The sequence below is a fragment of the Pithys albifrons genome, chromosome 4 (assembly GCF_047495875.1).
Source record: "Pithys albifrons albifrons isolate INPA30051 chromosome 4, PitAlb_v1, whole genome shotgun sequence".
In the NCBI taxonomy this organism is placed as follows: domain Eukaryota; kingdom Metazoa; phylum Chordata; class Aves; order Passeriformes; family Thamnophilidae; genus Pithys; species Pithys albifrons.
In genome coordinates, this window is record NC_092461.1 from 68,791,198 (window position 1) to 68,817,199 (window position 26,002).

At 36.1% G+C, this 26,002-nt stretch overlaps 1 protein-coding gene across 10 annotated transcripts in view; it reads right to left on the reverse strand.

Moving 5' to 3' along the window:
* Nucleotides 1-26,002, reverse strand: part of RP1 (RP1 axonemal microtubule associated) — a 184,016-nt gene that overhangs the window by 95,971 nt on the left and 62,043 nt on the right. For 9 of the 10 annotated variants that reach the window (XM_071554516.1, XM_071554518.1, XM_071554515.1 and 6 more), the window contains exons 23-27: nt 25,610-25,668; nt 25,247-25,288; nt 21,153-21,316; nt 10,099-10,324; nt 320-474 (exon numbers count right to left, since the gene is read on the reverse strand). In XM_071554516.1, the coding sequence (XP_071410617.1) occupies nt 320-474; nt 10,099-10,324; nt 21,153-21,316; nt 25,247-25,288; nt 25,610-25,668 (646 nt within the window). The remainder of the gene's footprint in view (nt 1-319; nt 475-10,098; nt 10,325-21,152; nt 21,317-25,246; nt 25,289-25,609; nt 25,669-26,002) is intronic. The other variant, XM_071554517.1, reaches the window with a different exon arrangement.

Here is a 26,002-nt window from a genome sequence, read left to right on the forward strand (position 1 = left end):
AAAACATGCTTAGGAATATGGATTTAGAACTTGATTCTAAAATTCACAGTGATCTGTTCAGGTGGACAAAAATGCTACTGTTACAATTTCATCTACATGTGCAATAGAAATATGAATACTCAATTTTTACTATCTAATCGTCTCGGTAAATGGTTGAACAAGCTGATAAAAATTATCCATATGATGCAATTATGGAAGTAATTTTGAATAAAGAAAATGGTAAATTATTGAATAAATCTTATAAATAAAATTATATTTACAGTTGTTTGCTAGGCATAATTTACTTTATTGATCAGACGTAGCATTGTTTTTACTTCACCTGTCCACGCCGAAACTTTACACTATTATTCTTAGATCTATGAAGCTTCCTTCTGCCAGCATCTCCTCTTGTCCCAATGAGGTTGATGTAAACATTGGAATCTGTTTCAGCACCAAGTTTAGCACCTGTGTATATATGGACCTCATACACCAACACTAGAAGAAGAAAAAACAAGATTATCCTTGTAGCTGTCACATGATTCTAAACATTCATCATCAAAATTTTGCCTGAAAACTGCACAAATTTTCAGGTTTGCAAGTATCAACAGCTATCCATGAATTTTTCACTTCTAGGTTGAAATACTTCAATTTTCTTCACAAAAATTGGAAAAGATCAAGCTTTAAAAACCACATTAAGCAAGTAATCAACTAAGTGCTCCCTAGTGCTCCGTTTTCTTCTCTCACTCCTCATTGACTATTCATGATTTCAGTATTGAATTCACAAAGTCTTTTTGTGCAAGTTTTCTGGAGACCACCTGACTATGCCCAGTTGCCATCTCAAATAGCTAATATTCACTGGTACTAAGGTATTTTCTACCTCCAGATTTGTGCAAAACAATTATCTGGGTTGTTAACCTTCATTTCCTCTTAAAAGAAGAATAACAACCAGAAATCCTAGCAGTTTTAAATTTTAACCTCACATACAAAGGTGGGCAAGTAGATGAATGAGCTCCCTCATCTATAAAAAATGAATAGTCATCTTGCTTTTAAAGGTTTCAACATTTTTCCAGAAACTGCTCTCAGCTAAAATATGGTTACAACTTTTTAATGCTGAAGTCTTACACACAAAAAAATATGCACTTCTTGAAAGAATTCTGGAATATAATTCAGAGTTAGTGTATTAACATGTTTTCTACCACACTAATATTATCTTTATAATTATCCAGATATGAAAATTTGTTTGACAAAATTATTTGTACTGATCATATACTATTAAATTCATTTCAGTTTTTATTATTGTGACTTAAAAAAAACCCCAAAAAACAAAAAACAGCCCAACAATCCTACTTGCATTTTAATGGCAATTTTCCCATGTAGTGTTTCTATTCTAATCACAGCTGGCCATTTCTGCTGCTATGTAGTAGATCACAGAGGAGATGGCTGTTTCATTAATGTGTAATTTTAATAGTTCTTGGGAGTGAAGAAAGATAATAGAAGCCCCAACAAACACAATTAAACACTACTTTTAAGAAGAAACTGAGATGAAAACGGAAAGTGAAAACAAAATACTTAAATAGGGAGAATATGCTACAAAAACTAATTAAAATACTATTACTCTTATACCAGCAAATAGCTAGTAGAATTTCCATCATTTTTTCATTCACTAGATCTCAAGACAGCTTATAAAACTCAAACACCACATAATCCATCATCACTGAAGAACAGCTATTTCTGATTCCCAGTGGAGATGCTAAACAAGTAGTAAAATAATACTGCAAAAGCTTTGGGGAAAAAATAGCCCCATGTCTATCAAAAAAATAGGAGAAATTTTGATGGATAGACTGTGTGCTTAATCAAATTAGGGCATTTCTTTTAATTGGTATAAAATCATCCTGCAGGGGCAAACAGTGCCTCAAACTCATTATCACTATTACAACTGTGACTCAAAATAGGAGTGATGTTCCTTGATCAGTTTTACTATTTTCTGTATCTCCAAGCATTCATTGCAGTTCTCACATCATGCGTTAATGAACCAACACAGCCCATGACATATAGTTGATCTCAATAACACAAACACGTCAATTAAAAAAAATTGACAGAGCCTTATAAAGTCTAATTTCAAGGGGTTTAACATTAAAAAATCATGATAAAACAAATGGTAGATATGAATGGCAAGCAATAAAGATAAATTGACCTGATAATTAGCATAATTGGGCTATATATCCAAATTACATTTTATACCATATCTCCTACTGTATAATCATAACTGGCCAAAGGACAGAGGATAAGGGGTGGCAGCAAACAATGACAGGAAATATGCAACAGAGCAAAGAGCCACACTGATCATGAAGGGGCAAAACCTTTTGCTGGGTGGAAGAGGTCACATGTCCAAAATAAAAAGCTAACAATTATATTAATCTGTGACCAGCCATTTCAATAACAGGGCTCTACTAACCATGGAGCAAGATCCTGCAGGTAATAAAAGCAGGGACATATTCTCATGAAGTCTCCTCCACACTTTTACATTCTTTCTTACATTCTTAGTTTTAAAAATGCAAAACATCTCTGGGAGCTGACAAGAGGGTATAGACTGTTTATGTTATGACTGTTTATACACAAAGATTGATATCTGTATTATTTGCACCTACAAATAATTTCCATGATCAAAAATAAAAAAATTAACTATGAGCACAATCTTAAAGCATATTCAAGGTTTTTTTAAAAAAACTCTTTAACAATAAATGTTTACTAAAACAAAATGCCAACAAATTCTTTCACTTCTGGAGGGAGGATACACAAGACCAGAACAAGATGTAATTACAACACAACACAAAGATATTAACAGATAAATAAATTATAGTTCATTTCATAGCACTGTACATCTCTGTGGTAACCAGAGAGATGATAATGATCTAATCAAATACAGTTTTCTGTTTCTACAAGCCTAAATAAATCAGTCTGAAATACAAAACATGCACATGTTGAAAGTTCAAAAACTGGAAAATATTTTCCATAGCTCCTTGTGTCTATACATCTCTCACCATCTGTAAAATGTTAGGTCTGACATTTATTTAGGCTACACAGTCTGCATTATTTATAAAGGAACCTTCTTAACAAAATAAACCAGTTTGTGCTTTAATTTTTTCTACAAATCAACAATACAGGCTACTATATTAGAGTAATAAAAGGAATGTTTATGTCCCTTAACTGCAGTATATGCTACACAGCATTTCATAGGAATCACACAAAAATTTAAGCAAGGAAAATAGTCTCCAAAACACATTGTATGTGCCTTCTTAACAACATGCCACTTGGTAAAATACTTGCCCATTCATATAAACATTCACTAAAGTGTCTGTGGAGGTTAAGCCTTTTCTGTACAAATGGAAACCTAGGCACAGACCAACATGAGAGGATGCAATTTTTTCAAATTTTGTCAAGCAGTTCCTCTACATTGCAGAACAGCTACAAAGGGTCTTCAGGTTAATATCTCCTGAGTTACAGATTGCTTAAATATAAGAACAAGAAGGATGGTGCCAATCTATAACGGATAACACAAGGTACACCAATTCTTAGATGAGCACAGGGGACAATACAACAAAACCTGGATAACAAACTCACCCCTTGAATGTACTGCTGAGATAGACTCACCATATGTGAATTTATTCCATGTGTAGCTTTCTGTATATTGTTCATAAAACACAATTTTTTTGTGTAGAGAGTAAAATAAAAGATCTCAGAAAATACGTTCAGCCTCTGTGACTCTGGTTTAATTTCTTTTTAGTAACTGACCTTCTCTAAGGCCTCCACTGCAGGCACATCTGAAATGGAGACCTGTTTCACTGCAGGAAGAAAAAGCCATCCCAAAACTCTGAGAATTAGAACTCTATGGTCCAATCCCCTGTTCTGTAGCAGTAATTTCATTTTACTATATGCTGATTCAGTGAAACTACACCAGCTGAAAACTGGGCTGACAAAACAGAGGCAGGTTCACAGATTTAAAAAAAAAAAAAGGTTGAAAATTATATCACAAAACCATGCACTCAACGAAAGTCTGGAAACAGTGTTTCAGCATTATAAGGGACCTATTAGACTCACATCACAACTACACATCTGTCCAATGTGGAGCACATCAAAGTAATAGAAGAAACATTTTGCAAAAAGCAGTAACTTTGATAAAGGAGATAAGAGGATTCATTAATAGAGAATAGCAGGGGAAAAAATCTCAGCTAGAACTCAGTAAAAAAGAAAATGACCTTTCAGAAAATAAGTGATTAAAATCTTCAAATTGCTCACAGGGTAACTTTAGATAAGCACTGTAAGAAAACAGAAAACTCTGCAACATGAATGCATAGATGAAACAGTTGAAAAGAGAAAAGTAAAATGTTTTCAGGCAGAGGTGGGGAGCTTCTAAAAGACAGACAATAAAGCAGTATAATAACTGTGTTAAAAATGACTAAAAAATATATTAAAAATACTAGAGGAGTCACTGAGCAGCCAAGTGCTGTAGGTTCTAGTCCTGAGGACTTCGCTGTCACTGTCCAAGCTCATTTGGCTGTGGCAGATGAACGTGAGGAGTTTAAGGGTGGGGCCAGTTCTGTGCACGCTGTGCCTCACCTAAAAGAACCACTGCGCAGGCTGGAAGGACACACCCACGTGGGGAGAGCCCTTCCCAAATCTTTGTTTGCAAAGCCGAGCCATACATACATACCTATAACTATCAATTTCTCCTGAAGAAGTAATGTACAGAATTCAGTAACATGACATTTTCCTTTAGAAAATGTACACAGTAAGCAGATATTACTGGTTGCTTTGTGTTAAAGACTGATTTAATACTTTGATATGTTTTGGGAGAAGAAAGCAAACCTAATAGAACTGAAGAACAATTCATTGTAGAGAACAAGAGAAAGTTTTTATTGCAGAAATATTGGTCTTTTTTCTGCTGACTTAGTATAAACAGTTGTCCCCTTGTCCGCCCTTTTCAAAGTAATTCTACTAAAAAAAGTCATTATTTTAGAATTCTAGTCAAGAGCAGATGAATTCAAGATTAATATACTTATCATTTATTACTCAAAGTATATTAGGTAAGCTTCCTCCATGTTACAGCTCCTGTGCCTAGTGACACTGGTGTTTCTGCAACAGCACATTAGCCTGAATCAAGAACCAATCCTCTGGTCTGCCCTCCCTCCTTCTTTCTGCTGTGCAGGATGGAGTGGTTTTACATCAAAAAAACTATATTCTTCTTGAATGAAACTAAACCAGATAATACATTCCAGGAACACAATGATGACAATCTTACCACAAATTGGCAGTCAGTCTATGGGAACTTCCCTCTAAACTCACATGAGGAGTACATCAGACACTTAACTAAGTGGATTTTTAGCACTAAGTGCTTCACTAAGCAAATCCACTCCCATCAGGCCACTAGTGGGCCGAAAAAGCACAAAACCTAGAGGGATGTTAAATGATATACAAGATTAAAATTGTCAAACTGCTTCTGTTCAGTCCTCCCTTAATGACAGTGCTCCAGCATAACAGAACAGTATTATACAGTATTGCTCCAGGTTCTTCCTTTTTTCCATATGTCATGGCCACTTGAATAAAATGGCTCAATGTGCCAAACAGCATTTCTGTGGTTTTACTACTTGGTATCCACTATCTAGATTTCACAAATAGTGTTTGGCATTTTGCCATGACAGAAGGGTAAAGAAACAGGTTGGTGCAGTCCTAAGGGTAAAAGAGAATAAATTCTTAACAGCTGATAGCGGTTAAGAGGGATTATCTTCCTCAAAAGTGGTGCATATATTATTTAAGACACAAATATAAAACAGTATCAAGTGAAGATATTTCAATTAAAAATACAGTTCTCACCATAATATCCACTAAATGCTATCTAATCTCCACTATTACTATTTGGAGCAAGAGTCTAAAAATATATATATTCTACATTACATGTAGGAAAATTATCAATTTTGAAATACACACTTGCTAATGAATTTTACAATAGGAAAGAGAAGTTTGTCTATTTAGGTAAGTAGTTGCTGATTTCTGAGTAATAGCAGGGTTAAAAAATTTGTAGAGATAACACTTGTGTCACTACTATTTGCTTTAGTCATCTTTTGCACTATTTCAGTCAGTGGGCAAATTCTAACCTTTCTGTATTTGCCTGCACATTTCTCCAAAGGAAAAAGAACTCTAAATCTTTCAAGCTGGAATTTTTCCTGCCTCAGTCTCAATATTTGTCTTCGGTCTATATCAGTACAGTTATTCCTTCAATTATGTGAACAAGAACGAGACACATTTACCCATTTGTATTCTCATTTGACATTTATGTTAACATAAACACAACAGTAAGAAAATTCAATACTACTTGTATCATGTAGCCCTTTAGATCAAAACTTCAGCTGTGTCTGAAGACAAACCATGTTAGCATGTATGACAACAGTCAGCGCATTCACAAAGGAACACAGACAGAGATACTGGCAGGCAGCAGTCCAGTTAGCACTCTGCTTTATCTTCTCCCAGGCCCATCACAGGAGCCATCAGCCCATCTTCACCATGACAGGGGCACCAGGGCAGGTGGAAACTCGTATCAAAGACGTAGACAAGATGACACCATGTTTCAGTCCCTTTAGGGCTGTCCCAGGAGAGTCTCAGTCCCCGTGTCTGGGCACAAAACCCACCGTGATGACTCAGTTTGGAGTATGTGTCATACTTCTGGGGTTTGCTGCCTAAGGGTGTCAGACACAATATAGGACTGAGGGGAAGAGTATTTTGTGATTGGAGAGGAATTCTGAGACATTTAGGGAAGAAACTAAAGACAGATAATAGATGAATCTCCTTCTCACTTGCAGAGGAACAAGTGTTGGAAAACAGGGAGATATATACGTGCACATGCAGGTAGAGGGTATAAGTGACTGGACTGAAACCAAGTTGGGGTCATGCAATGACAGCAACAGGAGAGACTGAAGGGACTAAAACTGTCAGCGAGTGGAGCTGAACCAGAGGTCAGAAGCCCATGTCTCTAAGTGCAAGACCACATGAGCAGCTGAATGCTGGAGGCACCATGGGAATCCCAGTCAGAGACACTGTGAATATGGGTATCTCTAGGAGTGAGACCTGATAATGTATATGGGTGAGTCAAACGGGGAGATAGCTCTCTGTGTGCATGTGTGTGTGCATGTGGGAAGACAGCCTGTGCCAGCAGCTGGAGAGGGCTGTTGTTTCAGGGGCTCATATGTTCAGTTGCCAGCAACTGGGGAGACGGATCCAGGTAAAATGCTGAGCAAACAGGGCATATGAGACCAACAGTTGGATGTATCTACCTTGTACACATCTATACACATATATAGTCCCATTAGTGGACATCCATCCTGCTCAACCAGAGAAGGGAGCAGGATGAGCCTGCTTGGTGCTGTGTTTGTGCAACTGCTCTATGTGTCTGGATTATCTGTGCAGCTGGCCATGACATGTGGTATATACATGTGCTCTCTCGGTGTGTGCTGACTAGGTACACATACTGAGCCTTGCTGCTAGTTGGACCTGGGGCCATGCAGCTGGGGCACCTTCACCTACACTGAGCTGTCACATCTGGTCTGATTCCCCTAATATTGCTGTCAAAGGCATTCAGAATAGGGCTTCTGTCTGATTTTCATTGAGTAATACTTAAGATTTAACCAATTCAGGGCATGATCACTAATTTCCAATACCTATCACTTAGAAAAAATATTTGGAACAACCAAGGAAAAAAATTAAAAAAGCAACAACTAACAAGAACGTATAGAAGCATCACAGAAAAAAACCAGGTTGGAGCAGACGTCCAGGGATCATCTGTTAAACAACATGCTCAATTCAATTCAGGGACAACTTCAAAGGTAGATCAGGTGAAGTTTTTAAATCTCCAGGGCTGGAAAAACAAAAGAGAGGATGTAATAGGAAGAGAAAAAGGAGTCACAGACCTAGAAGCCTTGCCAATGTGAAAAAAAATGAGAAAAGAGGGGAACACAGAAGCAGACAACATTGGAGGGATAAGAAACCTGAGTTAGGAGAGGAAGCTGAGACTGGTGTGATGAAGAGATTGAGAAAGATCTGAAATCATCACTTGGAACAGAAGAACAGATCAGTGTCTATTTTTTGAAGTTGCTGAGCGGTAGTCAGAAAAACTAAGAGGGGTTACCAAAGTGAGAAATTTGGATGGAAAAAAAGAATGTTCAGAGAGGAAAGTAAAGAAAAACTAAAAGATTCAGGAAGTAAATTCAGATCTTAGGAAGAGATACTAGAAAGCCAAGGAATCAAAAATCAGCTCCAAGGCTTTAGTTTCATATTGGTTGCATAGTAGACTTTTGCTAGGGAAAGGGAGGAAAAGGATAAGAAAAAATTACCCTTTCTTCTAAGAGGGAAGTTGAGCAATAAGATAAGTGTTAAAGAGCAGTAGTTTTTTCACAAAGTGCCTTTTGTTCTTAGTTTAAGTTTGTTCTTTTTATTTAAATTTTCCAGGACATGACTTTTATAGTTAAGCATATCTAGTATGACCAGAAGATAGCAGATTGAATTGAATGTACAGGATACAAATTACTAAATAATATCAGAACATCATTAGCAGTAAGTAATTTCTTCTGCTGGAGAAAGTGACTTGATGTGATTTGTACAGTACTTCTAAGCATTTAGCTTTTAAATGTGAAATGCAAATGGATAGTGTTTCATATGCTTGTTCTTGAGAAAATAAAGAGCAAATTTGGACTTCTTTCTGAGTTTATATTGATGTTCAATTTAAATATGCCAAAAAACAATAATTAATTAGTAAAACATAAATTTTCAGGAAATTTCCAAATTTTTCTAATGTATCTTTTCTTACTTATTTGAGGCATATATATTCATTAAGATAATGCTCCTGCAAACATAAGGAAGTATGCAATGATATAATAATTAGAGTAAATAAATGTTCTGCTTTAAATATAGTCCTACCCTTTGATATAACTGACTTGATTTTTCACATAGAAATGAAAAAATTGAAGTGCACCTACCATAATAATAATACATTTCTATGAATGTGTATTTCAGATTGTATAATGGATATTTGAATTATTGATGTTGAATTGATTGCTCATACAACTTAATTGGTGTCTGCACTATTTTCCTACAGTATACAATATATATGTCACTGTGAGTGCATATAGTACTGTGGTACATGTGAATGGTCACAGGGCCTCGTTTGTTCAGCTCAGTCCCATTTTTTGAAATCTCTTATTAAAGTCACTAAATACTCTGCAGAGTACTCACAGGAAAATTAAGAAAAAACCAAAAAGAGCAGAGGGGAAATACGAACTAGCTCATAGAGGTTTCTCAGCATCTTTTGGTCTCTGTAATAAAATATTCATACATCACAGTCATATTGTTTCTTTCAGGGAACTATATTCTCTAGAGTTAAAGGTTTTCACTTCTTTGACAATTTCTTCTGAACTTATTTGATTGCCACTAATGCAAATATGCTAAGTAATTATCCCAAATTCCTATTCTTTCATGAAGGTCCAGGACTTTTTAAATCATAACCTTATATGGGCTATTTCCTGATTTACTTGGAGAGAATAAAGTGCGTAAAAAATATTGTAAACTTTGAAGTACCAAAACATCACTCCACAGCTAACAATCTCTGTGTGATTGGCTGTTATTTGAGCATGACTTGAAAAACACGTGTGATGATTCAGATCATGGACTTCTGATAAAGAATATTTTGTGCAGGACAAGAAAGATGATATCAAACTTGCTAAAGAAACTGGATGTCACATAAAATTACATACCTTGATATGCCTTGATTTCCTGCCTGATGCCATTCTCTAGAGAGAAGTATTTGCCAGTGATGTATGGGCACTCTGAGAGATCAAAACTTTTATAGGGCTAAGATGCATTGTCCACAGTTATTATTCTAATTTTGAGACAGATAGGAAGGAAAGGGGTAAAATTATCATTTTCTACTTCTGTAGAGCTAGAAAGTATCTGGAAGGGATTGCTTCATGGTTATGCTGGCCTTTGGGCAATCTGCCCTGGTAGAAACATGAAAAACTGTCATATACTCACAGGATATGACTAGCGAACACATGATCTAAAATACTGAGCACGTACATGGCAAAAGCTCCTTTGCAGGGTTTCTTATTGCCACTTCTCTCCACGTGTCACCTTCCTCCTTGTCTTCTGAAAGCCAACACTCTACGGGGAGACAAATCTCTTCATCAGAAGGAGGCACTACTCTTTCAAGTCTAACTTTCTCCAGGTACCAACTAGGATTGTTTCCAGTGTTGTCATGGCCAATTCGGATTTTATATAGTTGCCCAAGATCTCTGAGATTAATCTGCAATGAAAAAAAAATCCAGATTTTAATAACAAATTACAGTGTTGTCTTTTAGCTATTCTTCATATACTGGGAGTGCAAGCTAAATGTGAAGCTAACATGGACTAGACTTTAAGAGGGTTTTGTAGAAAATGAAGCCTTAATACACAATGAATCCCAGAGCAGTCACGCATAAGCCTGTGGAGCAGTCTGCAAGTGTAATTTTATTGACTTCAGTACCATATTGTTTAAAGTGACTAAAGGGCTCAGACAATCCAGTCTGTTTTTAGACCTCATCACAGAATTCAGTTTCTAATGTCAAAATGTCTCTATTTCTAGACAAATACTTTAACAAGCAGAAATAAGTTCAGTCATTGCTGCATGAAATAATATATTTGGAGTCCACACAGTTATGATCAGCAGAGCCCTATTAACTATTCCTACCACTTATCAGTCTGCTAGTTTTCTCTTTGACTTCTATTTTTATGTGCATTGGTGTCAGGGTTAACTGTTTTCTCTAAGTGGTGATGCCACACTGCAGCAAATTTAAACAATAAAACACAACTATGTCACATTGAATACTGCAGCCTTGAAATAAGAGCAACTATGTTTTGGTTGCAGAAGGTTTTTGAGCAATACTGATGGCAAGCAGGGTTAACCACTTTAATTTTCAGTGCTATGTTTGAAAGCTCATGGTATGTGGGAAAAAAACACTGAGGAAGAAAAGAACAAAAAATAGTTGTTTCTTTTACCATTATACCAGCTTTGTACTCTCTCACATCAAAACAAAAAGCAAACAAACAAAAAACAGATTGACAAAAAAATAATGCCAACATTGCCCCAGTAGTTCAAATCATCAAAAAATATTAACTAAGGTCTGTATTTGAAGGTCCACTGTGTCTGTTCAGGATGGTAATATTGTCTGTCCCAGTGTGAGAAGTTCCCCTTCAATGCTCTTTACTAAGGAAGACTACAAGGTAATGCTTCTTGTCTCTATGGAGCCAGGAAATGTCAGAGACACTAGAGACATATCTCTTTCATTGTTTTGTAAAAACATTTTCTGAGGCAATGACACAGGTTGTGTAACACTGATATTTCTTACTCACAAAGACCATCATAGAAGAGATTCTTGCAGCTCTAATTGAACATCATTTCCTTGTATCCTTGAGGCAAGCTTGGCACAACTCAGTGTCATAGGGTGAGATCATGACATATATGCTATAAGAATAAAGTCTGAACAGAGTTACACTTATGACCACAGTAGTAGGTTTTCCTATATTAAAGCAGTATGTTAAAGTGAGATGTGCTAACTGAAGATATAATCATAGTATTAATGCAATAAAACTATGTACCTCAAATATACACTGCTAATACTCACAGTAGAATTATAGTAAAAAATAAAAAGCACTCTGAAACCAGCCACAACTGCATTCAGGACACAGACTAAGTTGCTATAATGACCCTGTCACCCAATTACAAAACAGACACCTCTGCAGTGGGCAAGGGACGTCTAAGGTTGCCTTGCAAATAAATACAAAAATACATTAGAACTCTCACCCTTTATTGAAAACTGAATAAATATGGTATTGATGAACAACAAGGGTGGTGCTCTCCCGAGACCTAGACACAGGCTCCTATTAGTGGTACGGAAGAGTTAAACGGCAATTTAGTAAATAAAACATTGAAAACTTGTGACCTCATGTCCATGATTACGTTCTGGCATAACCTCTGTTGAAAGAGAAGTGCCACAGCCATCTTTGTGTACAGTATTCATTACCATGATTCTTGGTCAGGACCGGGAATCTGTCAAAGAACCTCTTGCAACTTCTGAAGCATCAGTCATTTGACTATGAAGCAGACTGAAACTATTGATAAAACAAATTGTGCATATTTATAGTACACATCAGATGAATTGGCTCAAAAGTGAAGCTACAACTTTCTTAATTATATTTATTTATCATATTGTGCTGAAGTGGATTATTTTTCAGAAGGAAGTCTAAGATGGGAGCTATATTTCCAGGTGAATTTCCCTGCAATGACCAGGGACATCTTCCACTAGACCACCTATCTCCAGGCCCCATCTAAACTGCTCATCAATGTTTCCAGGAATGAGGAACCACCACCTCTCTGGGCAACTTATTCCAGTGTTTCACTAGCCTTATTGTAAAAAACTTCTTATATATAGTTTAAATCTACTGTCTTTTAGTTTAAAACCATTAGCCCTTGCCCTATCACAACAGGCCCTGCTAAAAAGACTGTTCCTATGTTTCTTATAATCTCAGAATCATAGAACCATTAAGGTTGGAAGAGATCTTCAAAATCATCTAACACCACTATAATCACTCTTAAACCATATCCCCAAGTGCCATATCCAGACACCTCTATTATACTTCCAGAGACAGTGACTCCACCATCTCCCTGGATAACTTATGCCAATGTCTAACCACTGTTTCAGTGAAATAAAAGCTTTTTCTAATATATAACCTGAACCTCTCCTGGTGCAATTCAGGGCTTTTTCCTCTCATTCTTTCCCTGAAGTCTGACTCCCACTTCTCTACAATCTTCTTTCATGAAGTTGTAGAGAGCAATGAGAATGCTGGCGATGACAGCAACACGTCGCTAAGTCCAGATAGACAACATTTTGTCACACTAAGCAGGTCAGGTTGGTCAAACGGGACCTGCCTTTCAATAAATCCATGCTGTCTGAGCCTGATCCCCTGACTGTCTTGCATCTCATGTGATGGCACTCAGAGTGAACTGCTCCATGACCATGCCTGGCAGCAAGGTCAGGCTGACAGGCCTGTAGCTCCCAAGATCATGCTTCTGACCCTTCTTGTAGGTGGGTGTTACATTAGCTAATTTCCAGTCCCTTTTAGGTCCTGAAATGCTGAAATAAGGTCTCCACAGACCATTCTCTTCTCTAGGCTGAACAGCCCTGACTCTCAGCCTTTCTTCACAGAAAAAGCGCCACAGGCACATAACCAGTTTTGTGGTACTCCTCCTGCTGTGCTCCAACAGATCCATTTCCTTCTTATGTTGGGGGCCCCAGAGCTGGAAGCATCACTCCAGGTGGAGTCTCACCAGAGCAGAATAGAGGGACAGAATCACCTCCCTCAAACTGTTGGCCACATAGTACCTGATGTTTGGCAGACCACTGGTACAACTGGAAAAAAGAGCCCACAAAAATAAACATGTGTAGGAAAGCAGACATGCACGCACACACACACACACACACACACACACACACACACACACACACAAAAAAAAAAAAAAAAAAAGGCAACAAATCCAAACTAAAGGTCTATTCAAACCATTAGGTTTCTCCAGAACATGCATTTAGTTGTAATCAGATGAATTAGATTCACTGAAGTCCTGTTCTTTAAACACTCATGAGCTCATGTCTTTCTATACTTCCTATCCCTCCCTAACATTCACACTTTAAAAGAGGTTATAATAGAACCAAATTAAGGAAGTTATGCCCATGTGCTAAAGGCAAATTTTTCCAAAGCTTCAAGTCAAACATATTTGTTTGCTTTCAACTAAAGGGTAAAAGTGTAGAAAGCAACCCTGTTTACTTGACTCACAAATTAAGAGCTTTTTGGAATGGTAAACTATATTGGACTTACAGGTAATGGCATATTTCTGAGATTTAAAAAACTCAAAATAATTCAAAACATAGAATACTGCCAAGCTAATAATGTGTTTAGTAATGCACTTAATATTTTTGCTTAATATTATGTTTCTGACTAATTGTTTATGAGTGTTCTTGGGGGAAAAAATTATGTTTATTCTTGGGTAGAAATTGAGACAAGGATGTCAATGACAGAGAGCAAATCAACTGTATTTGATGTTCTGGAAGATGTATAATACAATTACAAATTTAGTTCCAGTACCAGTTGCATTTTTGGAGCAATTTGTCTTGATGTCAGATCAGATATCACATTGGTCTCTCAGTAGTATTGACTTGCTAACACATTCATTTTTGTCAATTGGAATCCTGTCAAATGTATGTCAAATTTTGCTCTTGCAGTGAAATGCAGAGGAAAATACACTCATAATGGAGGAGAGCTAACAAGATTCTTCCAGTGTTGGCTAAATTGCCTTGAACTTCTACATGACTTGAACACAACCTGGCATCTAGAAATCTACTTTCACAGCCAGAACATTATGAAAAAAGTTGTAAAACAAAGTTGACTTTGTTGCCCTCGTAAACAACCTGCTTACAGAAACCTTAGTCTAGCTGTTCTATATTCCAGCACGACAGAGGCAAAAGTAACATTTCATTTTATATGGCAACAGCCATTCTGATTGAACTGCAATAAATGTCCAAAGAGGAAAGGATGGGTTCCAGGGCTAAAGCATTGCTCTGAAAATCAAGCAACTAAAATCTTGTCCTGAATATGCTTTAGGCTTTCTGAGAAACATAATTCACAAGTCCTCTTTGCTTCACATTTTCAACTATAGAACAACATTTACATGTCTCCCACAGGGACATTGCAAAGCTCTCTGCATAAATTTTGAGATTCTGAGAAAAAAAAACAGGACTAAAATTCTATATTTTTTTTCAAACATTTTCTATTCATTTTGGGTTAGTTGCTATTTTTCCATAACTCAATTGTTAGAGCAAAATTTATGAAGTGTAATTCCATTGGCTAACTTTGTAAAGCTCATATTTTTTCTCAAGCAGAATGTGGTCCCATTTACAGTTACCTGGTCACTCATACAATCACACAATTTCTGTTGTCACTAGCAGAAGTTGTGCAGACAGAACAAGGGAGGAATAGCAACAACCTTCTAAGAAAACCTGTTGTAAATCTACCGGAGAATGTGACCAATATAACAAAGACATTTGTCTACTGCACTGTGACTGGATATTGCAGGTACTCAAACCTCCTAAATGACAAAGACACACAGAGATAGAAGAATGATGTATTTTGGGATAGTTCTACACTGCCCTGACCAAACCTGTTAGAGTCCTAGTGACTTACACCTAAATAGTCCCTTAGAGTGACCAGTCCAGCTTCTCACAGCACACTGCTGCTGGTGAGCACTGACCAGCAGTGTTGCAGCAAAAGTAGCAGTCTGAGACTAATCTTTGCCAGTCTTTGAAACAGAGCATTGTCAAAATCATCAGACATTAAATCTTTAGCCAAAACACATGGTCAAAACTGTACAGAGTTTCAAACATCTGTTTATTAAAAGTTGGCTTAAGTGTCTTCCTGAAAATTCTTAGGCTTAATATAGTAGCATTTGCACATGGATGGAAATTCAAAGTCGGGTTCAGTTCTGATGTGGCTTACATCAGCTACATACAGAACATAAATAAGACCTAAGCTGCAGAGGTAACAAACAAGTGCATGGAAATACAGATAGCTCATTGAGGTAAAGAAATCTAGATACTACAAGCATCAGGTATACTGATTTTCTTAGGGATGGCCTGTTACAGAGATCTTCTACAAACTTATGCTCTTCACAGGAAAAGTTTTTACAAAACATTTGAATCATCATCTATAGTTCATTTATTGGTTGATTGTGAAACTGCTTCTGCTGCATCAACTAATTTGAATCAAGTTCTTTGATAAGTTCTGAAGGGGATGGACCTCATGTAGACATGGTTTATGTGACAGCCTGCCAGCACTTAATAACCTTAAAAATAACATTGTGATTACAGTGATAGTGGAAATTCTATTATCTTTGTAGCATTTTTCTTTCCTTTTATAGGCAACAATATCAACATGCCATATTTTATAGTATCAGTACCAGTATCGGAAAAACTGTCCATCACTTTCAAAAGGGCCACATTTTCAAACACAGCAGCTTTGCTTCAGCCACAGTCATATTCTAAAAGTTTGCAAGAAGTTAAAACAGATTGACCTCTTAATCAATACACCTATACACTTTGCTCAGTGTTACTATTTATTTTTGTACTAGCATAGGACTAAACTATGTTCTTATGAAAGGCAATGGAAACATTTTCATTAAATCATGTATTAGACAACTTGGCCCTACTTTTTGAAATTGAAGATTAACAAAGCTTATATTTTATAACTTGTCTCTGAGCATAAATTGAAATCCAGGTTTATCAGCAAGTTCTTCCTAAAGAGGATGCAAGAACCAAATTTTAAATCAATTTCTAGATGAGCTATGCAAATATACTATTCGGTCCATAGTATACCTGTGATATTTTGAGTGGAGTCAGTATGACCTATTTTCATGTACTTGAGATGTTTAGCTAAGTGAAAAGTGAAGTAAGTTCCTTGTCTGAACAAGAAACTGCTCAGTGGAAAGATAATTCCATAAAATGATGGCAAGAATATATGTAATGACTCCATTTCTCTTTTCTATACTGGAATAGGGAAAATAATGTCAGTACATTCCTATTGTAAAGAACGTATCCTGCACCTCCTTGAGATAAACTCAGGCTAGCATGAAAATCATTTGGATAAATCAACAATTTGGAGGCAGCTGCACCAAAAACCCAATGTCTAGCACACTCACTAGAGAACATGCCTGATAGACAATTATTAATTTCATGTAAGGTAACTTCATTAACACAATTTCAGAGAAGTCATGTAAAGAAACTGGATTCCCACAAGGGAGAAAAATCATTGACTGCATTAGTTTAACTTCTACAGCATCTGCATATAATGAAGAAATCTTTGGAGTAGAAGATATTTTCAAATTGCAGCTACTAACTGTTGCCAAAAATATCATAACTAATGTACCAGTGCACAGGGTCTACTCACGGTGCTTGCTCTTTCCAGATGTCTGAATTCAGCCTATTTGTTAATTGTGCCCAAGAAACTTGACACAGTCACACACTAACTAAAGAATCAGAGTACATCACAGGTACTCACACAGAAAGTTTACAGTCTCATGAAGAAGGGTGGATATAGACATGCAAGGAGTAGGACTAAAAGCTACACAAAAATGAGCATTATTTTTTTCTCACTTCATCCTTGTTTCAGTCACAAAATAAACTGGATAAACAAATGCTTCTCATTGCACATTGACAGTTAAACGCTTTCTTTCCCAGTCCACTCAAGCTCTGAAAGAGATTTTCTTTTACTGTATGGTTAATCAAATTATGCCAACACCAATTATGTATATGTGTGTATATATATATATACACATACTCTCCATACTGCAGTACATACTACATAATTACTGAATGAGTAGCATCACATTGCCAACTCCCATTTCTTGAAGATGAGTTGTGTTTTTCTTCAATATTGCTTGTGAGCTCTTTACAATCCTTCTATGTTGTTTTCTTGGAACAAGTTAAATTTTGCTTCATGCACAGCCCGTAGCTGATGGAGATAATTTTGCATACTTCTCCCTTTTATCTCAGTTAGGAATGAGGTTCATCTTGTTATTGCATGCATTTCACAGACACAGCTTCAAGTGGAGTTAAAGCTAGGAGTATGACTATTTAGTGCTGCCTTAAGCATGTCTAACTGTAGCCTGGGTTTCTCTAAGTTTATTCAACAGTTTCTGGACCCATGGCAAACAGGAACAGCTAGAAAATAGCAGGACACAAGGTATGCCAGGTTTTAGGCCTTGGCTAAGGGAGTGGATATAGCTACATTAGTGCTTGTGTTCACTTCTGCAGTCTTCCCACTTTGGAGGGGTTCTCACTGAGCTCATTTCAGGTTCTTTTATTTGAATAACGGGAGGAAAAGCATGCAAATGGATTTATTTCAAGCTATTTTTACAACACTTACTTTTCTCCTCACTGCTTCACATTTTACTTTAGAGATCTCAGTTTTGACTGATGAACCAATGACTATGAATCCAGGGTAGAGGAATGAGACACCCAGTGAAACACAACAGATTCTTAATGCATAGTCTATGTTCTGGACTTGCAAACATGGAAAAACTACCTTCCTTACAAAGACAGCCACCAACTGCGAAATATAAGATAAGATTAAAGTGAAGATTTTTGAGATTTTTTAGGCAAAATTTCCAGCCTTTCTAGTAGTTTAATATAGTATTCTTTGAGAAAAAATTGACAATGTGTTGAGATTAGTAAGACCCACACTGCCCTAAAGAGATTGCAGAGCTGATAATGAAGCAAGCATACAAAGCAAAACATGGAAAAATTCTTGCTAAAGAGGTGGTAGGCTCTGCCACTATCACTTAGGCAAGCAGTATTTTGAAAGCAGATCTACAGAACCAGTCAGTGCTTTTACAGACTTCATTATTACTGGAACAGCAGAACTCGTACCTGAAGGTATGGAATTATTATGTATTGAAGTAATAAAAATTGAGAGATTGCAGCTTGCTTGTACAGAAGATAATAGGCTTACAGTCCAGTCTTCTGCTTAGTTCTCTTTCACACAGAAGGGAATATTTGGCATGACCAAACATTAAAAGAATACTTATAAAAAGAATTTCTTTATCAAACAGTGTGTACAATTGTAAGAGATAATTCACATGTTTCACAGAATGATGATGCAGAATACAGGGCTCCAGAGAATATAATTTACAATATAATTAAAGTTTCAGTGTCTTGAGCAACTCAGCATTCTGCCAAAATCAGTATTTTTGAAATACTGAGAAATAATTAAGGATTGTGATGATACCAGAGGAAAATGCAGGAAACAGATCACAGTTGTGATGAAAGCTGTAACTTATGGTAGATCGATATCCCTCTACTGAAGAAGGAATGACTCTCAACAGAACAAAATATGCACTAAAAACTATGCCTGAAGAGTAACAGAAGGAGAAAACTGTAGGCTAGAAATAGTTTCTTGAAACACACAGAAACAATTGCAGAAATGAAAAGAAAATCCATCAAATTTAAACTCTGGTTTTTTTTAATGTTCCCATATTCTTCATCTCTTTAATACTCATGTATAAGAAAACTTGCTAAACCTCAAGGGCAAATATTGTGCAGTTTACTCATGACCATCTTGCGACAACCCAGAACCCAAGACTCCAGTCAGAAACAAGAACCCTCTTCATGACACAACTTTAAATTACCTTATGTGAATTCCATGAGCTACCATCATACTGAGATCTCCAATGGTAATAGCCTTGTTACACTCTACCTGTGTTACACTGGAGTTTGGCCAGCTTTTAATTTAATTTACACAGAACTTAATCAGAGATAGCCAAGGTTAATGATGTTATGGTGCCTCTATACAGCAGTATAAGCAACATCAAAATCAAGTTCTAGATGAGCAATGAAGTTTCAGGAGGGTATAAGGAACACCGGTTGATTCACTCAAGCTTTAAAACTTACTTTTTTCATTGTTTTTATCTTTATTGAATATGCATTATTTACTTTTAGGTATCCAAGTTACTACACAATTAACTGTACTTTCTATCAGACTACAACTCTTGATTTTTATTCAGACAATCCAGTAGGATTTTGTATCATTCTCTTTTTGTGGGCCATTTCCCTGTCATTTCTTATGGTTGTATCTGTGATGTGGTACTTTGATTGTTTTTGTGAGGCATGATTGTGCTTTATTTTTTTCCATTATATTATACTGAACTCTTACAGCTCCTTGCATCAGTTAACACTTCCTTTAATAAAAGGAGGTTACCTAGAGTTTAAATAGCCTTCAAATATGCAGCACATTTCTACACAAAGACTGTAAATCAAGGGCCATTTAGTCAAGATGGTCCCCTATATACTTAATAGATTAGACTAGTGTAATCAAGAGTGAGAGGCACTATTCAATTTTTCTGCAACTCCACAGGTTTAGAAATACTGGTGTTATTATATGATGCTCTTAATATTGGAAAACTTGGCATTACAAAGTGTTGAAATATTTGGAAAACACAAATTTCTTTTGGTTTAGAAAGAAGCACAGCTACTTTATTAAATTGAGACATTGTGAAATTGGAAATTGTGGGAAAAGGAAACCAAAATACTTTTTTCTTCTCCTTCTCTCCCCATTGATCAATACCATCCTATTTTGATATGAGATAATCTTAAAAGTATATTATCTACAAACTTTAGCCAAGTTGCTATCTACTTAAATAAATGTAAGGGGACAACCAACATTGACTTTCTTCTGCAAGGACTTATTTATACTTCAGACTGCAAAATCATTAAAAAATCAGAGAGACTTCCTGTCCCATCTGTCACTGATTCCTCATCATCTGTTTATTATGCATAAATTATCTCCACCTAAGTGACATATCACAGTTTTAACTGTAGCAATAGGTACAGTCCTGCCTGAGGAACTGCATGAACTGGAGGAAATTGCAGGGATTATAGAATTTTGTAGAAGGCCTGAGAAATGTCATGTTTCTGAAGCACATCTCAGAGATTTTTTTCGTAAGTGTAGAGAAGTCTCTCCATTTGCTTGGAGAAGCAGGACACTACTAGCCTGTAACACATGAATTAACTTACACTGTTTGATTTAACTCTAGTCCATAGACATCTGCCCTCTCCTTCTTACTTTCTCCAAAGCAAGGCTTACAAAACGGCCTGTTTCAGTGGAAGCCTAAGGAAGTTCATGGAAGAATTTACAGTGGACACTTTTAAAGGACATGCAACACAAGCCATAACCAGGACTACCTTATTACAGAAATGAAAAGAGCAAAGAAAATTCTTTTTACCTCTTCGAATGAACAGCATCTAGTGTAAACTAGCACATCAAGCAGATGCAATTATGAAGCAGATTCTGAGAGACATGTTTGCTTGATGCTCTTCTGAATACATTTGCTGATTGAAAACTCACTATCATAAGAGTCAGAGTCCCTCAGAAATACTTATGATACTTATATATTGCTTTGAGTCCTTTTTATTACCTCTATTATCTTTTTTTGAGAAAAACTATCTTGCATATATTTTCAATTCTCTGGTGTTTATATAACAGCCATACTATACCTTAAATGTATCTTCATTGTTGGGATTAAACAGCTGGTGTTTCCCAGATCCCAAAACAATAGGTCCAGAAGCTTTGTTATCTCCATAAGCATAAAGGGATACTGTTGCTGTTGTGCCAGCTGTTTCAAAATCCCCAGTGACTACAGTAATCCTCCAGTCTCCTTCTGTAAAGTAAAAATTAAAATCAAAATGATTTGTTACTTACATATAGCAATTTACTTGAAAGATATAAATAAAAGCATAGTTTGGCCCAAGGATGGTGACTACAATTTGCCTAAAAGGCAATGATACTGGAAGAGACAACAGAAGATTGGGTAAATACTACAGCATTCAAACTCATCTTAAGCCAATTGTGAACCAAGGAACTTGAAGGTTTGCAGTGTACTAAAGCTGGAAATATGAACATAGAACTTAGCGAGATTTCTAGCAATAACCCCGTGGGTCAACACAGAAGACCAACATTCAGAATTTGGATTACGACAACACATATAATGAAGAAATGCATCAGGAAAAATATCAAAGCATTCCAGTTAAATACAATTTCCTCTCATTTTAAGTTGATGTGACACATCAACAGAGAGCTTCACTTGCTGGATGGAGGGAAGTGATCACATTGTAATCACCATGAAAAAAGTAAGGTTTTGAAAAAAATTCTGAACTAGAGGAGGGCTCATTAGGAAATCATTTTATAGATAGCTCCCTGACACTAAAATGTCATCTCTGCTCCCATACAAAGTACACAAGTTATTTAAATAGTCAAAAGCAGCTTAATATAAATCTTATTTTAAAAAAGAACAATTCATAATTGTAAAATGCATTTCTACATCTGAAAAGATAGAATTGCATGCTTCTCCACACGTCATTGATTGCAGCTTTTGTCTGTGCAAAGGAAGTTCCACTTAGTGACTTAAATTCATTCTCTGCAAGGCAAACAACAAATTAAACACCAGCCCACAGTCATCTTATAAATAAATGCCATAGCATAAACTGCAGTTTTATTAATAGAAAGCTGTCTGATATCGCCTGCATGATTTAAATCTGCTGTCTGACAGAAGTATTTATCTTGGGCCAACCCCATTATCCTTCAGTAATTTACCCCATAAAGATTGAACTGAAGCAGGAAGTTTGATCTGTTTCCCACGTTTTTTGAGATCTGGCTGATGTCTAGTTTTTAAATGGGGTAGATTTTTAAGTACACATAAATACACAGCTGGGAATTCAGAAAGCAGCAGCAACAGCTCATTTGGTCTGGCCAACCAAACTTGGCCAGCAAGTCAAGGGAAGGAATTCTTCCCCTGTACTCTGCTCTAATGAGACCCCACCTGGAGTATTGCATCCAGCTCTGGGGCCACCAGTACAAGAAGAATGGCGACCTGTTTAAATAGGTCCAGAGAAAGGCCATGAAAATGATAAGGGGGCTGGAGCACCTCTCCTGTGAAGAAATGCTGTTCAGCCTGGACAACATTCCAGATAGAGCTTATTGCGGCCTTTCCGTAAGAGGGCTTAAAACTAAAGCAGAGTTTTCACAAGGACATGTAGTGATATGACTAGACAGAATGGTTTTAAACTGAAAGAAGGTAGACATAAGGAAGAGTTTATTTTTTTTTCCCATAAGGATGCTAAAACACTGGAAGAGATTGCCCAAAGAAGTGGGTGCCCTGTTTCTGGAAGTGTTCAGGGCCAGGTTGTATGGGGTTTTAAGCAACCTGGTCTAGTGGAAGATATCCTTGTCCATGTCAAGCGGGTGTACTAGATATCTTTAAAGATCTCTTCCAACTCAAATCATTCTACAATTCTATAAAGGAAATGAACCATCCAGTTTCCACTACAAATTGTCCGACTCCAACCTGTAAGAAACTCTTTTGTGCATTTGAAAATCTGCATCCTCACAGCTTTCTCTATTGACCCACTTTCTTGACAAAAGAACCATAGCACCAGACAGCAAAGGGATAAACATCAATTAGAGGAGTGAAAAGCCTCTATGCACTGAAACTGGAAAAAAAGAGCATAAGGCAAGGGTTCCCTGCCCCATAGGAGAAGAGCTTGTTTTACAAAAAAAGTCAGGCCCTTCCATTTGTAAACAATATAATACTGATTCCTTGAAGCCAAAGTTCCTTTGGACTAGTCATTGGAAAATAATGACAATTCCATTTACAATGTCTTATGAAGAATGGTGCAGACAAAGGGTAAAATATGACCCACTACTCTGCCTAAAAATTAAAAAAATAATTCAGAAACAAATATTCTTTTTAAAGAAGGCAAAATTTATTTTATTTTGGACATGTTCATTGTCTGATTAATTTTGCCTCTAGTATTCTGGATGGCAGTTTCTATTGCATTATCCCTTCAAAGTCTATCTTTTGTTAAGCAATGGATCTTCAAAATTAAGCAGGTGCTACTCTTGAGTCTGTATATTCTAATTAGCTCAACTCCTATCTCCCAAGGATAAGTTTAGTATGAAGAAACTGATTTCCACACAACTACCAGTCCAAAGGTAAAAAAGGGAATCAAGCTTTCCCAAAATATGATTAAAATAGTTTTGAACTCATCCATATTGACTGTGAGTTTTTTCTTTTTTGTGGAAAGAGAAAGGACTTGTGTTTGAAGGACAATGTGGGTACAGGAAAAGAATCCTAAAATTTCTAATCTCTTTAATGCCAGAAATCCTCATTGTGTTGCACTGCATGCTTCCAAATGGAAACTGGATACAGTAAGTACTACAAAATCATAATTCTTGTTCGCATAAAAAGCTAGGGTTGTTCTGATGAGGTAGAATACCAAGAGTTTCTTAATGACTGAAGAGGAATACACATTAGGAGGAAAAGAATTCAGAAAAAGGCATAATAACATGGCATTCATTTAGCAAGCATAGAAAAAAGGTGCAACTTAATACCAGGTATACATCCCTGGGGATATCCGAAAGTGGTACCTTTCCATAGGTAACTTTCTAGATATTTCCTTTTTTTTTTTTTAATCTTTCTAGAACATTACAACACGCTAGAAAGTTCTAGTTCCAAAAAATAATTCTGTAAAAAAGTTATATAAAATGAAAATAAGATACAATTAAAAGCTTACAGGAAAAATGTAAGTGAAGAAAATCTCAGAACCACTAAACCAGAAACTGGTCCCTCTAGATGTAGGATACAGAACTTCAAGTCTCCCGCTGTTCCATATTTTACCAACTGTCCCAAACAATTTGCTATTTGTTGCATATGCTGCCTAATTCTGATTGAGACATTTGCACAGCTTAAATGACATAGCACAGAGACTCAGCTGTAGGTGCATAAATGCGTAACCAGACTAATTTGAAAGGAGGATCTCCAGGTGCAGGCCATGCAAAAACAAGGTGTGCAGAACCACTAAGGCACAAAGAACAGATGGAAAATTAATGCCTTCTGAAAATAAAAAACATAGAAAGAAAGAAGAGCAAAGATACTTTTGATTTAAAAAAAGCTTCTAATAGAGTGGGATTACAATACAATTTGTAAAATAACTCAGTTTCATCATTAAGCACTTGCCATAGGAATACTGCTCAAGAAAAGGTATTTGGGTCTTTGTGCATATCTTGATTGATATAATAAATTTTGAATAAACATATTCAAATTTTCTCTCAACATCTTCTAAATCATTGTTCAAACAACAGCATATAGCACTCCTCACAGCTGAGAAATTCTAAGGTGCTATTAAGAAATTTAATTTAATCCACTCTGGTTGGAAGGATAGAAGAACAAATATGAAATCACAAGTAAAGCTGAAAATGAAAATCTAATGTTCAGAACAAAACTATATATAGCCCAGGAGAAGGAAACATGTTTTAAAATGTTAACTACAAAAATTATATTAAGATAGATCACCAGTAGGTACAAGAAGAACAGGAATTTTTCAAACAAGAAGAGAGAAAATTAATATTATGGAAAGTAAGATGACAGAATAAAAAAAAGCATAAACAAAGTTATTTATTGTTTAAATTAAAATGTGAAGCTCAGAGTTTACTAAAATGTTCAAATAGTGGGCTGGAATGGCAACAAATTTGTAAAGCAATTAGTTCTGAAACACAGTCTCCATTAAAAGTAGTAAAGTAGAGCTCTATTCACCATTTGCTTCTTGCATTTTCAGCTGCTGATTTTTTTCTAATTCTGTCAAAAAAAAAAAATCTGTTAATAAAGTGTCTATTCTTTAACATTAAGGAAAAAGCTTGAAAGAAGACATGAAAGAGATAATCTGTGTTTTAACCAATACAGCAAAACTCTTTTTTGTTCATTCCTTCCTTACTTTCTCTCTGTCACCTACAGCAATTATACAATGCAACACAAATTGTGTTCTCTCAGAAATACAGCAAAGGAAGTTGCAAAATGGCTAACTCTGATATTTACAGTGTAAATTCAGCCTAGATATCTTCAGAGGAAAGAAAACACAAATTATTGTTCTTGTTTCCATACAGTTACGATAAATCTTACCTTGAGGGTACAGCTCAATTTCTGAATGGATTATACCTTGGGATATAAATGGAAGCCACCTAAGAATAAGAAAGAAAATAAGAAAGTGGGTAGGAGTCAATTTTTTCTCTACTACATTACCACATAACTGAATGATCCACATCTGTTTTTCCTGAATACATATAACAGCAAACTCCTAAAATTTTAGTGTTTGATTTGACAGATGTTAAAATAAAAATTATTAGACTTAACAAAGAATTTAATTTATGCAAATATAAGAGCTTTGTAACTGTAAAATCCACCTGTATCAGATTAAGAGACTCATATGGTGTTACTGCACTTGTTCCTATAGCTAAACAGAAGAATATGGCACAGAACATTTTTTCAGTACTATGGATTTAGTGGTAAGTTTAT